Source organism: Labrus bergylta, chromosome 1, assembly GCF_963930695.1.
Source record: "Labrus bergylta chromosome 1, fLabBer1.1, whole genome shotgun sequence".
Lineage (NCBI taxonomy): Eukaryota > Metazoa > Chordata > Actinopteri > Labriformes > Labridae > Labrus > Labrus bergylta.
The window spans coordinates 25,641,089-25,654,453 of NC_089195.1; the positions used below are offsets into that span (position 1 = coordinate 25,641,089).

General features: G+C 41.4%; 1 protein-coding gene across 2 annotated transcripts in view; it reads left to right on the forward strand.

Moving 5' to 3' along the window:
• Nucleotides 1-13,365, forward strand: part of fbxo41 (F-box protein 41) — a 50,809-nt gene that overhangs the window by 12,390 nt on the left and 25,054 nt on the right. For both annotated transcript variants that reach the window (XM_065957686.1, XM_029280157.2), the window contains exons 2-3: nt 2,454-3,249; nt 4,297-4,526. In XM_065957686.1, coding sequence (XP_065813758.1) covers nt 2,701-3,249; nt 4,297-4,526 — 779 coding nt within the window. In that variant the 5' untranslated portion in view covers nt 2,454-2,700. The remainder of the gene's footprint in view (nt 1-2,453; nt 3,250-4,296; nt 4,527-13,365) is intronic.

Consider the following 13,365-nt stretch of genomic DNA (forward strand, 5'->3'; position numbering starts at 1 on the left):
GTATGGACATAGCCCGCGAGTTGTTGCCATGGTTGCCTCGTCTTTTTTCTGCTTTTAGTTGGATTTGCAAACTAACTATGTGCATACTGCCACCTGCTTTATACAAATGTGTACATACACAAATGTACTCGGGCTTGGATCGATGTTACACAGACCAGCGGGGGGGGGGGGGGGGGGTCTAATGTGAAATACCCTCAATGCTGAACATTTTCCAGGTTACATGTTATGATTTGGCTCTTTAACAAAAACACAGTATGTCACATAAAAGCAGTCTAAAAGCTATATATATATTTAAAAAAAATGAATATCCTGCCTTTAAAAGGGTATTAAAAGCTTTAACTTAAGAGATGTGTTTCTGACTTTAAAAACTTTGATGATAGGAAAAGATTTACCTTTGTGCTATAATTGTTTCTGCGATCAATCAGAAACTTAAGTCGAGGAATAACCCTGCTGTATTTAGATCCGGTTGGTAATGCTTTGAAACTATCTTGTGATTATGCAATGTGAAAACTGCACCAATCTTTGCCTTTTTTCCCCCCCACCGTCAAGACCGTGTGATGTTTTCACGAGTTCCGCTGAAATGCTTTCTGAGGCTGACCTGAAGAGCTTGCAAAAATCTTTTTCAGTTTAGTGCTCGATCAGAGAATTGCGACTTTAATAATTAGAGGACCTGAAGCTGGGGAATCATCCGAGGCTGTCCTGCTGAATATTTATTTCACCAGTGGCATCAAGTGCTGGAAATCAGATAAACACAGTCAAGCAATGTTCTTGCAGCAGGCTTGACTCATCTCAACATCAAAGTATTAGATTCAAATGATCAAATTAAAAATTTATTACAAATATTTTACAAGTATTTTTGCCAGACTGTGGTGTTAAGTATGCAAAGCTCCCTGCTATACTCAGACGTGTCTCTGGAAATGAGCTGGATATTAGCACACGTTGTTTGTCTGTATATAGTTTTTTGTTATCATCTCATCTTTTCTTCATTTTCTATTTTGGTAATATTTTAAGGCTTCATAAAAGGTTTAGATCGGCTCCAGCCCCCCCTTGACCCCACTTGGATAACAGATAGTGGACCCTCTTTTAAACGGTAAATGGACTTGAGCTTGTTATATCTCTTTTCTAGTCCTCTGACTGCTCAAAGCGCTTTTAACACTGCGGGTCACACCTACACATTCACACAGTGATGGCAGAGGCTGCGATGTAAAGTGTCCATCAGTATTAACTAACCACTACCACTGATCCACAGCCAACACGTAATGGACTCACAAGTTTTGTCCAGCTGATCTTGTAGATTTCAGACGTCAACATTATGTTGCCGCTAACAAGCACTCTCACTAATGGAGCCATTTCCTTTTCCCCACACTTCCCCCCCCGTCTTCCTCTAAAGGCAACACGTAAAAGAGTTTGCTTTTTAACATGAATTAAAATAATGCTGTCGTGTTTCTAGACTACCAAACTAACAAATCAATAATCCCACACAAACTATTCAGACACAACTGGCTGGCAGCTTGGATGTCTTTCTGTCCAGAGAGATGTAGTAGATCATACTGAGGGATGGGACTGCTGAAGATCTCGTCAGTCTCAATGCAATACTCCAAGTAACCCACACAAGGCTACGATAGAAGTAACTTAAAAGTAAAATTTATAGTTCATCTTGCAAAAGATTTCCCTTTGATTGATTTCGGATGATATAGTTGCATAGAATTTTGTGAATGTGTGTAATTTTCTTTCTTTTCCGCCCTTTTTGTGTGCAAAAAAAAGATTCTGACAGTTTTGTGTTGACCGACAGTTGCTTGTACCGCTATTCTTTATCATTCATCCCCTCTGCAGTCAGAGTACTAAATGCACCTTAGGTTTTATATACATGTTTTGGGGCCTTTATTGGAGAGGCAGGACAGTGGATCCAGCTGATAATTGGGGAAAGAGAGAGAGCAGGGAATGACATGCGAGAAGGGATCACAGTTGTCGACCCATGCCACCTGCTTTGAGGACTACAGCCTCTGTACGTGGGGCACGCAATCTAACCACTCGGCCACCGACGACTTGATTTTCTTCAGTCTAGTTGTTCACTAGTCGGTCTGTTAACCATTGGTATCTCATTTAGGTCATATTTCATATTTTGTATCTCTTTCATATAGTTTATTGTCTGTACGTCACTGTATTTGTGGGTTTTTTTTAATCTAAGCTGCTCCAAACCAGTTGCCCCAAGAGGGATTAATGAATTTGAAATGAATGAACAGGACAACACTGTTTAATTGGCAGTGTTGCAGAGAAATGTAAAATATATATGTAGAAAAAGAAACGGACACACATATTCACCAGTTTTCAGTTTCCTTTTGTCATCACCTTCTGTGAGGAATTAAAAAAACCTTGATTATGTCTCATTTGTTCAATTGATTTTAATCTGATGTGACATCAGAATTCACAGTTCTGTCTTGCTCTGTTTGTAGGACCTCAGGCCCGGGAACCATGAAGGATGAAGTGAGACGACCAGTGAAATGTTGATATCATGTCTGGTTCTATGACTGAGCTGGGCTCCTTCATTGCACATGGGATCTCTCTTCCTCTGCCTGACTTGCTGTAGTTACCCTGTTGTTTTCACCATGAGAGGATCTGTCAGGTGCTCGACCTCCGTGCCCTCATACTGGCACCGCTGTGGTGCCGCGTGAGCGCCTCCTCCAGCAGCCTCTGCGAGGAATGGCCTCTCTGGACCTGCCTTACCGCTGTCCTCGCTGCGGGGAGCACAAGCGCTTCCGAAGCCTGTCGTCCTTGCGTGCCCACCTGGAGTACAACCACACGTACGAGACCCTCTACGTCCTCTCCAAGTCCAACAGTGTTTGCGACGCCGCCGCTCTGCTGCCCCTAGTGGCCGAGGGAGCTCTCCTCACGCCCGCCAATAACAACGACCCCTTCGAGCCACTGCGACCTTCAGCTTTAAAGGAGCGGCGCTTTCCCTGCCGTGAGCTTCCCTGTGCCGACGACCTGAGTCTGACCCCGGCTAACTCCAACACTGCGGCCAGGTACATTCCCAATGTCGAGTTTCCCCTGGGGGAGATTTTCATGAAGAAAGCCATGACATCCGCAGACCCTGGTCCCCATGGAAACCCCAGCACGGCTGTAGCGGTTGCAGCTAATGTAGCGGCCAGTGCTGTGGAGGCCGCCTATGAGGAAGGCCTGGCCAGGCTGAAGGCTCGGGCGTTTGAGCGGCTGGAGCTGGATGAGAGGCTGGAGAAGCTTTCTGAAGAGGTACAAGGGAGCATTGTATTAATAGATAGCTAATTGAAGCAAACAAGTGAAACACACATTAACCGAGTTGTTCATACAGAAATTATAGTCTACAGCTCTTTATAATGATACTGGTTACATTGTTACTTTTTGAATGAATTTACAGGATAGTGATACATTAATATGGCTTTGAAAAGATAGATAGACAGAATTTAAACTTTAGCACTTCCAAATTAACTTTGATTGAAAAGAAATTTAATCAACCAGAACATTTTTGTAGAATAGTTGCAACGAAAATTGAGAAAAATAAACCTAATAACACCAGAAGAACATTCAAACCATGTGGTTGTAATAAAAGAATGTCTATAAAGTATTGATGATTCCATCTTTTTTGCTTAGATAGAATTACAGAACAAAAGCCTTACAGCCTGTACCTTGCTCCTCTTTGCTGGTTTGATTGCATGCTGTTGGATTTTTCCACAGAAGACAAAAACTCAACGCCTTTTTTTCATTTTCAGACCTCACGCTACCAGCAAGCGATCGTGTCGACACTCTCAGTCCGCTTTTAGAATCCTTGAACTTAGCAACAGAGAGGAAATTAATGAGCTTGTCGCAGGCATGAGCTGAACCTGATGAGTCCTACATTTTATCAGTAACAAATGAAGAATGGAAACTGGGAACAACATGCTTCCCGTTAGAAGCTTAGCAGCAAAGAAAAGTAATCAGGAAGTTCTCTACTGGTCACAATGACTACATAAAGAATAATATCAATCAAGGAATGTAAAAATGTGGTGTATTTATCACATAAATACACCACATAATTTCATAATTTCCCAATAGCCTAAATAGGCATTATTCTGTTTTTAATTTTCACTTTTTTTAATTAAAGATGCACAATGTGAAATGCAAAACCTGGTATTGTGAAGTTGTTTGCTGACCTAAATCTTTGTTCATGAATGTGATAATTGTCCTACTTACTTTTTCTCATTTGCAAAACTAGTTGCATTTCATACAGTGTGGTGATAATGTTGGATCATCATTGTAGCTCACGTGCCTCTTGCCCTGTAGGTGGAGCAGAAAATAGCGGCCCGCGTAGGTCGTCTTCAGGCGGAGCTGGAGAGGAAGAGCTCGGAGCTGGAGCGAGCCAAGCAGGAGAGCGAGCGGCTGAGCCAGGAGAAGCAGGACCTGGAGGACAAGGCCTCGGAGCTCTCCCGTCAGGTGGACGTCTCCGTGGAAATGTTAGCTAACCTGAAACAGGACCTGGTGAACAAGGAGGAGGAGCTCACTCACAAACAACAGTAAGTGATTTATTTATTGTTTGACTCAGCGTGAGTGTACAGCTGCTGGTGTGATGATGCTTTCATGTAAAAAAAAAAAAAAAACCAAGAGACCTTCTCACATAAACATCTGACATCGTCTAGACAATTTGAGGACATTCAGACTCTGATATCTTCCAGAAGTGCCTTTCATACATGATACATGCACTTCACATAGACAAGTTGTCGCTGTCAGCCGTGCTCTACAACTCAAATAGTTTTGTTTGGTGTGGGGTGTGTGTAGTGTGTGTAGAACGTGCAGGAGGAGGAGGAGTCTTCAGTAATAGTGCCTGTTTCTGGGTCAATATCACTATATCATGTGTAAATGTCAATGTTAACAACATCATCACCCAACCCGCTCACTCATTAATAATATTCTAGACTATTACCCGCTGAGTTCACACATCTGCTCATGCTGGCTTTTACTAGGTGGCTGACAGGAAAAGTCTGAATGAAGTCAGTGGGTGAACGGGCTGGACCATTTGCATTCTCGTGCACTTCACTCAAACAATCACGTTTACATGCAGTCAGAAAAAGTCCAATTTATTGTGTTAGTCCGACTGAAACTTGACTTTTAAAATACATGTTAGTCCAACTGAAGTCGAATTTCTCAAAATCGGGCAAACACAGCCAGATTGTATTGTTGGGGATAGATACTCTTGCATGTATTTGCCTCAATCGGACCCAAACTGGACTAGTTATGCGAGTGCTGCACAGTTCCTACGTCGGGCTTGGACCTGGAGGTCAAACAGCACTAATACAGAAGTATCGCTGTCGCTGCCTTCAGATATCACCATAACCTAGAAAGAGTGTTCATTGCATTCATACCAAAAGTAAAGTGTAGAGTATGTCTGAAATGTACAGATCTGTGTTGTCCATGTTTTCACTGTACGACATAAAAACAGTTTGCTGTCAATCAGAAGAAGGCTTGAAAGTAACTATCTGAAAGCATGCATATTGCCACCTACCATAGCAGTGTCGGACATACTTCCATGAATAAATCTGTTTTCCCCCGGTGCTTGTATACTGGGACAAGGACAGTAGACCAATTAAATGACCTAATCGAGCTATAACCGCAGCTCAGCTTAACTCTGCATTTACACATACTTACTGAGTGTCTGGAAACTTTCCGTAGTCATGTTTGAAATGGACTAAGAAAAAGTAATTGTCATGTATTAACAATACAAATAAGGCATAGGTGCAGCCCTTTAAATATTATTGCCATCTGTTTCTTAAATTGAATATTTGCCGGATTTTGAACCATTTGTCATTCAAGGCAAGTCATTTTAAGAAATCCCTCTGATCATGGATAAAGTTAGTTCTTACTTACAGCCCTTATTTTCATCATGTAAAAGTAGTTCTATCTCACACACCGCTGTGCTAACTTGTCATTGGTGGTAGTGATGTTGATTAGTTGTATGATCAATCTATCCACCGTACTTGTTTTCACAATAGTTTTCGTCCGTCCACATTTTTTATTTATTTTTATTTAACCTTTATTTATCCAGGAAAGTCCCATTGAGATTAAAAACCTCTTTTTCAAGGGAGTCCTGGCCAAGAGGCAGCAAAAGTCACACAGTCACACTCACAACATACAGACAGCAATTAAAATGATAAAAAACAGTTACGTTAAGTACAGTTAAGTAAAGGAGGTCGTCTCAAGTGCTCTCAGCCTGGATTTAAAAGCATTCAAAGAAATCAGTTCAGTTATTTTCCAGTCTTTTTGCAGCATGTTTCATGTAGAAGGAGCAGAGTAGACGAAAGCCCTTTTTCCCAGCTCTGTGCGGGCAAATGGAACAGATGGCAACAACTGATCATTTGAACGCAAACCGTAAGAATCAACAGTTCTCCGTGTGATTAGGTTACAGCTGTAGGAGGGCAGTAGCCCAAGCATGGCCTTGTAAATAAAAGTGCACCAGAAACAAACCACAAACATTAGCCTGTGATAGAATCAAAGAAGGAATAAAAGTGCAAATTGAACACCCTTGAATGCAAATTTATGCTTGACCTCAATACAGACAGCTCTCATATATATTCCCATATAAAACACATTGTCATGCATACAAACCCTCTCTCACACACACACACACACTCGCCTTTTCTCCTTCACCTCTGGCCCTCTGTTTATGGAGTAATTCTCAGTCATATCCCCCCGCCAGATGTGGTGAGCATCTGTCCAGCTGCTGTCTCCATATACCTGTGCCCTGCAGCGCCGGTTAGCTACCCGGGCTGAATGAAAAGTTGGAAATGAGCAGGTGGGAGTGCCACAGAGATGTCTAGTCACCCTCCTCCAGTTGTCTCCCTCTCTCTCAGACCAGTACCTCCGTAGAGCTGCCGTGATGCTTCACGAGGTAGTTAGAAAGCAGGCTGCTGTAAATAGAAGGAGTGCTTGGATGTAAATCACAGCGTGGGGATGCAAGTTATTGCTGGCTCTGAATCTGATGAACATGATTTGCAGTTCTCCCACAGCATGGCATGAAGAGTGAGTAAGGCAGGGTTTATTGTTGATATGAATCCCACAGTAATTCGCTTGATACTCAGAACATTCATGCTATTTTTAGTTTGACGGTCTAGAGGCATTGCAACACAACAAAAAACGTATCGTAATAAATCCAATGAATGCGTTCCTTTCTGTGTATTTTACACAATATTTTTCACGGGTCCTCTCTCAGCGATCCGCTTTATTTATGATGCAATGTCATGGCATTGTTCATCCTAAGAACAAAGGGAGTTGAAGCATTGTATTAAGTTCTTATTAAACCATTTATTTTAAAAAAAGAGTTATTGTCCACTTTTGTGGGTATGGTTGTGGCACTTCCGTGACCTCTGCAACCACAAACACAAGCATTCATTTCAGGAAGTGTCATTCGAGGCTTATATTGAAGTCATCTGGTATCTGTGTTGTGTTTTTATCTGCCAGGACAGCCAGCCTCTTCTCTCTATTTCCCCTCTGCTTTTATCACTTCCTCTCAGTTTTTTTATCAGGGCTGAGTGTCAACAGGTCAGAGACAGAAAGGCGCTAGGCGTCTAATCTCATCTGAAATACAAATTGGCCATATTACTGAATTGTATGTATGTATGTATGTATGTGCATGTGTGTGAATGAGCTTTTTCCTGAATCTTAGTAAATATAACAATAACTAAAGTGTATATATAAATGTAATGGCCTCTGGGTATTAAATGTAAGCCTTAATATGTGTCGTGTAGCGAATGATCATGATCCATGTCATTAAACCTGCATAAGGGTTTAACATGTATCGTGGCACGTCGTCCCTTTGCCCCCCCCAAAAAACTCTGTGTGTACCATAGACTAAATGGGGTTTGCTCCATGTGGCCTGTACTGCGAGTCGTGTTCCTTTCTTCTTTGTGTCCAGCTCCTTTGCTGTAAAGGTCATCATGTCTGTGCTCTTGTTTCCAAAACCTGGCGGCTTCAGGCCGGGAAGGTCATTCTTTGACGTTCCTGTTTGCCTCCTGGTTGTTCCAGTAGCACAGTCTCTCCCTCTTTTCTCGCTCTTACACCGTTTTTTTTGCCTCTCTGTCTCCGAGGAGAAGCTGGCAGTCAAACAGAAAGCTCATTCAGACTCTAAACTGCAGAGTTGGGTCTGAGGTGGAAAAAGAGCATCACGGTCGGTGAATGTTCAGCAGGGTTGATGACTAAGCAGTAGTTAACAGACACAGAGCAGCTTATTGGCTCAAACACGTCTGGCTAATACACCCAGCTGGCTTTTTTTCTTTTTTCTTTTAAACTGTTGAAGCTTACAAGTGGCTTTGGGGAGTCCGTGAAACTCATTTCAGAAGATGTGCCTCATGTTTGTACATCCATGGTGTCAAATGCTAAAAATGTGAGTCACCTCCCTCTGAGTTGCTATGCAACCACAGGAAACTCCTACGACCATCTTTTGAGGCGAGCATCAGTATGCATAAAAATATGACACGACACAATAATTTATTCAGCGCACAGAAACCCTGTAAACAAGCATGCCGAATGCCTCAGGTGCAGTAAGTCTTCAGAATAATCTTAAATGTGCAGTTTAGTTTGCAGAAAAATTCATTCACAAGCAACAATACGCACAGAAAAAACCACACTGCCTGCTCGGTGACAGTCACAAAAAAAAATGCATTGTGATAAACATCACACTACACTGTATAGCATCTAAGTTGAATGAATAACAGAGTCCCTGGAGCGTGGCTGTTAAGTGGTTCTGTGGCAGCTGGAAGAAACGGGAGCAGCTGTAATCAGCAGAAACTGCAGCCGGAGGAGGAATGAGAAATGGTGGGGCGGTTATCTCCATCATTTCAGCGGGATTCTGCAGATTCTCCCACATTAGTGAAACAGCCTAATTCTGTCTCTGTCAAGGAAATGCTTTGAATATTTGTCAGAAATGTCCCGCACATTACGGATGTCTCGAAGATATGCAGCAAGGTTCATTAAGTCGCAAGGATATTTTATTACAGTCACTAATAGGCCAATTGCCTTATTATTGTTCCAGTAGATTATTTTGAAGTGCTTTCTAATTAACTGTTATCTTGTCTGTAACATTTAATACAGCACAGTTTGTGATCTGTTTTAATGATGGTCCGGCCTCACTGGATGCTCCTGCAGAAGGACGTTATACTGCTGTGTTCTTCAGAGGCAGTCACGTTATCAGACGCTTCTTTTTATGCTTAATTGTGTCTCATCTCCTGGGAAACCTTTGTGTGAGATGAATAGGGGGATGATACAGTATCATTAAGACCTGTGCTATCCTACCAGTCCAGTACTCCAGCCCTGAAACAAGTAAGTGCTAAAGCGTTCGACTCGTTGATCAATCTGTTCATATAGAAAAGGCTTTTCTAATTTCCGGTGTTCGAGTTATGAGATTCAAGCTGAGCACTGACTTTAAAGCATTCTTCTTCAGATCAAAGACAGTATTTTAATTTTTATCTTTGTTGAACTGAAGACTGTTTGGCACATTCAGTTGTGGATTCTTTATTGGCACTTAATGGGTTTATTTAAATCTTTCTACTGCATCATTTGACACAAATTGAATTTTGCAAAGCAGACTCGCAACAAAAAAAATGTTTTTTATAATTGAGACCGTGACCATTTTTACCCTTATTTATGTTTCAAAAGTATTGTTTTGTTTCTTCTTGTACTTTTTTATTGCTCGGTAAGTACTCACCCCAGTATAAGTGTACCAAAGGGTTTGTGTTAGCCATGTATACCCTGATCCCTGATGAAAACCTGCAAAGGTCAAAAACTGTTCCATTTTATTCTCAACAAACGAACTGCTGTCTGATGTTTGAAGACATAATCTTTGGCTTTAGGATATTTTGATGATTGCATTGGTCCTAATTTCTGAAATAAAACAGACAAAACCAAAAAAAAGTGACTGTTGAGATGATTAGTGTTTTGGATAATTGTTAGTTGTAGCCCTACAACTATTTGTGTTAAAAGGTAATTATTAAAGTCATTTTGTAGTTGCACATTTTGGCATTGCTGTGTAGCTTTTCTTTACAATGTAATTACTGCTGCTCCGCCCTCATATGCTCTACAAACAAGAGAAGGACTTAATGTTGCAGTATTGCAGTTGGTGCCTTTTCATTTTCTAAGTGAACATGATCTGAAAAGAGGGGAGAAGAGCAGTGCAGAGAGAAGTCCTGTGAGGTTTTCATATCATATTCAGCACACACAGTTGCTGCAGTAAACCTGAACACAGAAGCTTGATTTATTCCTATAAGCAGCTATGATAAAGAAAGAGTTTCCCATGCATCGTCAGAAAGCTGACGGCTCTGAACGCATCACAGAACATTGGAGGATTCTTTCTTTTTTTCTGTCACTGTTCTCCCTTCAAAAAAAACAAGCTGGTTTTTCTCACTGAGCAGCTGTTTTGAATGCAAAGTGAAGCTGTGAGGGGCTCAGCTAACTCGCCTCATTACCGTCAGAGTCTCAGTGAGAGGAGCGGGTAGTGTTAGCATGGCAGGACATCTGAAGGCTTTTTAATGAAAAGAAATCAGAGGAATAACGTGATCCGAGCAAGGACATGTAAGAATGTGGTGGCCCTGGACTGGAAAATGAGCTTGACACCTGCCAGAATGATACATGTAATCAGGAGTCTTTCTTATGACATTAGTGTTAAAGTGCTGTGTTTGTCAGAATATGTCAGAGCACAGGAAAGAAGAGAAATATTTGGCCAGACCCTGCAGAAACAGATGTCATGTACGGTTGTAAATTGTTCGGATGACAGAAGAAAAAAAAATGCAGTGCTGCATTTGCCAGACTCTTTTATGCAATAAAACGGGAACATGATTCATGCAATGCACTGTGGGAAATCTTTGTTATTAGGAAATGTCCTTGTATTCTGCACAGTTACTGGCTCACGTGTGCTATCAGCATTGTGAGAAACATTTAGAGCTCATTAAGTAGGATTGGATTTCTGCAGTGAGATATTAAGGCTGTAACGTAGAATATAGAGCTGCTTAGAGGGAATTCAGATTTCTATTATTGATATCAAGTTTGTCATTGGAAGAAGGTGTTCTGCATGAATTTGGATAACCCAGATTGGAGTGCGTGGACGATCCAGTGGACGGCTAGCCTTCAGTTAGAGCAGCATTTATGAGCAGGGGCCTGCTCATGTCTGTCATCGTATTAGAAAATCGGACATGTTGTCTCGTTTGAGCCCAGCACAAAAGGGAAACAGGAAGGACGCTGTAGCCAGACACATCTCCTCTCTCTCATTTTTGTTAAATCTGACATAAAAGGTTGATGTAACCGCTATGTCTAGATCCACTCTGATTATCGAAGTGTATGAGGCTCGGAAGATGCAGTGAGGTTTAGTGTCAGGATGTGTTTGGTTCTTCAGATGAATCCTGATATTGAGACAATGTTGTCATGATTTATTTCTCACCCTGAGCGTGACTCTGTAGGACGGCTCAACGTGGTTATCGTGTCTTACTGTGTTTTGGTTCTAAGTCAAAACCTAAGAAATCATTGTCCGCTGATTGCTTTCAGATTGCCGGCAGCTGAATAGAAACAGAACAATAGAAAACCAGGACAGCAGCTATATTACAGATTAGAAAGCATATCTGACAAACAATGAGCTGCCATCAGACACAGTGAATATAACCTTTACCTTCTTTCTAGCCAGAGGCGCTGCTTGTCAAAATGCCAGGCAGGCAACTGCTTGGTGCCCCAGAACACGGGCCCCCAAACTTTAAACCACAGCCCCATCTGACATCATTCACTCCTGTGCCTTGCTAAGCGGTGCATGCATTATAGCTGAGGAAACCTAAGTGCGTGTCAATGAAAGTCAACCTAGAAAAATGAAGAGGAATTATCTGTTTATAGGAGAGAAAACAGGAACAGGAAAAAAGAGGAAGAGGAGTAATCGTTGGGTCATTATTTCTTGCCTGGGGCCCCAACAGACTCTAGAATCTCCACTGTTTCTATCTTATATTACTGTTAGCTGGCAAGTGGTGGAATTTTTACATTACTGTTTGATAGTGTAACACGATACAATAGGAACGGCAGTAATTCCTTGCTAATAGAAATGTTAGCAATGAAGTGGTTGAACTTTGATATGAACTGTTTTCTATTTGAAGCTAATGGGTTTATCAGATATGATGTTATAGAACTTTACATGGCTGCCAATCAAAATTGTGTCATAGTAATAATAATAACCAGATTCCCCACATTAATAGGGCTTAGAAGCAAAAAAACTCCCATCATAACATTATTTTAAATGGTGAATACTGTGTTTTCTTGGTATCATATATATTGTAATGCTCTATTTCTGTCTTTGCTGTTTCTCTTGAAAATCTGACATTTGAGATTTTTTAACAGTTCTGTATTACTGGTTAGGCCAAAATAAGGCGTTTCCCCCGGGCGATCAGAGGCCTACCTGTTGTAGTGATTTCTTGGGGAACCCAGTCACGTTTTCTCTCAGAAGCTTTGACTTCAGCGTGTCTCTTTCATCATGCTCTCTCTCATGCTTTCATCCTCACCTGTGTCACATCTCCTCTCCTGTAGCCATCTCCTCCTGCCTTTTGTGTTTTCCTGTGTGTGTGTGTGTGTGTGTGTGTGTGTGTAATGCCTACAAATGACACTATGAAATAACAACACGATGTAGCCCCCTTTAAAAAAATAAATAAAAAATCACTATTTGATCCAAGTGTCAAAACAGAAGACACACAAGAAGATGTGTCCGTTGTCCCTGCGGAGAAAGCTCGTATTCATGTTACATCCTCGTCTTCATCGCGCCGGCCTTTCAGTCACTCATCTCTGCTCTCTAGCTATTAATGAGGCATCATTTTGAATTAATGGACAGAGATGATGACAACTGTGAAAGGAGACTGACCAGTGATTATAATTAACATTTAAGCAGAATCCTTGAGGAGATCATTCCTTATTCATCAGCCTCGGTGCAGCTGGATGTCTTATTCTCGACTATTTGTTATGCTTGTTTAAGGGGAAAGGAAATTTAATATGGTCGATTTAGCTATTCATTATTTCTCTGAGCGTGTGCAGAAGCATTGGGTTTTAATTGAGGTCTTCAAAGCCCATTTTCTTTTGTATGATGAAAAAAAAAGAATGACGTTTGCAAGCTGGAGAAGCCTTCATTTTGTCAGTGAAAGAGCAAATTCAGCATTTTCTAATTCCAAGGGCGTAAAGAGACACGAAGGCATCAGATAGTAGATGTATGTATACTAAGCAAAAAATGAGCTCCTTATTGAAGGAACCACAGAGAAGCAGCAGAGAGCAGGAGCAGTGTTTGTTGTGCACTGAGGGGGAATGTGTGGTTAAAATAAAAGAAGATCTTTTACCGTTTTATTCTCAGTGCTA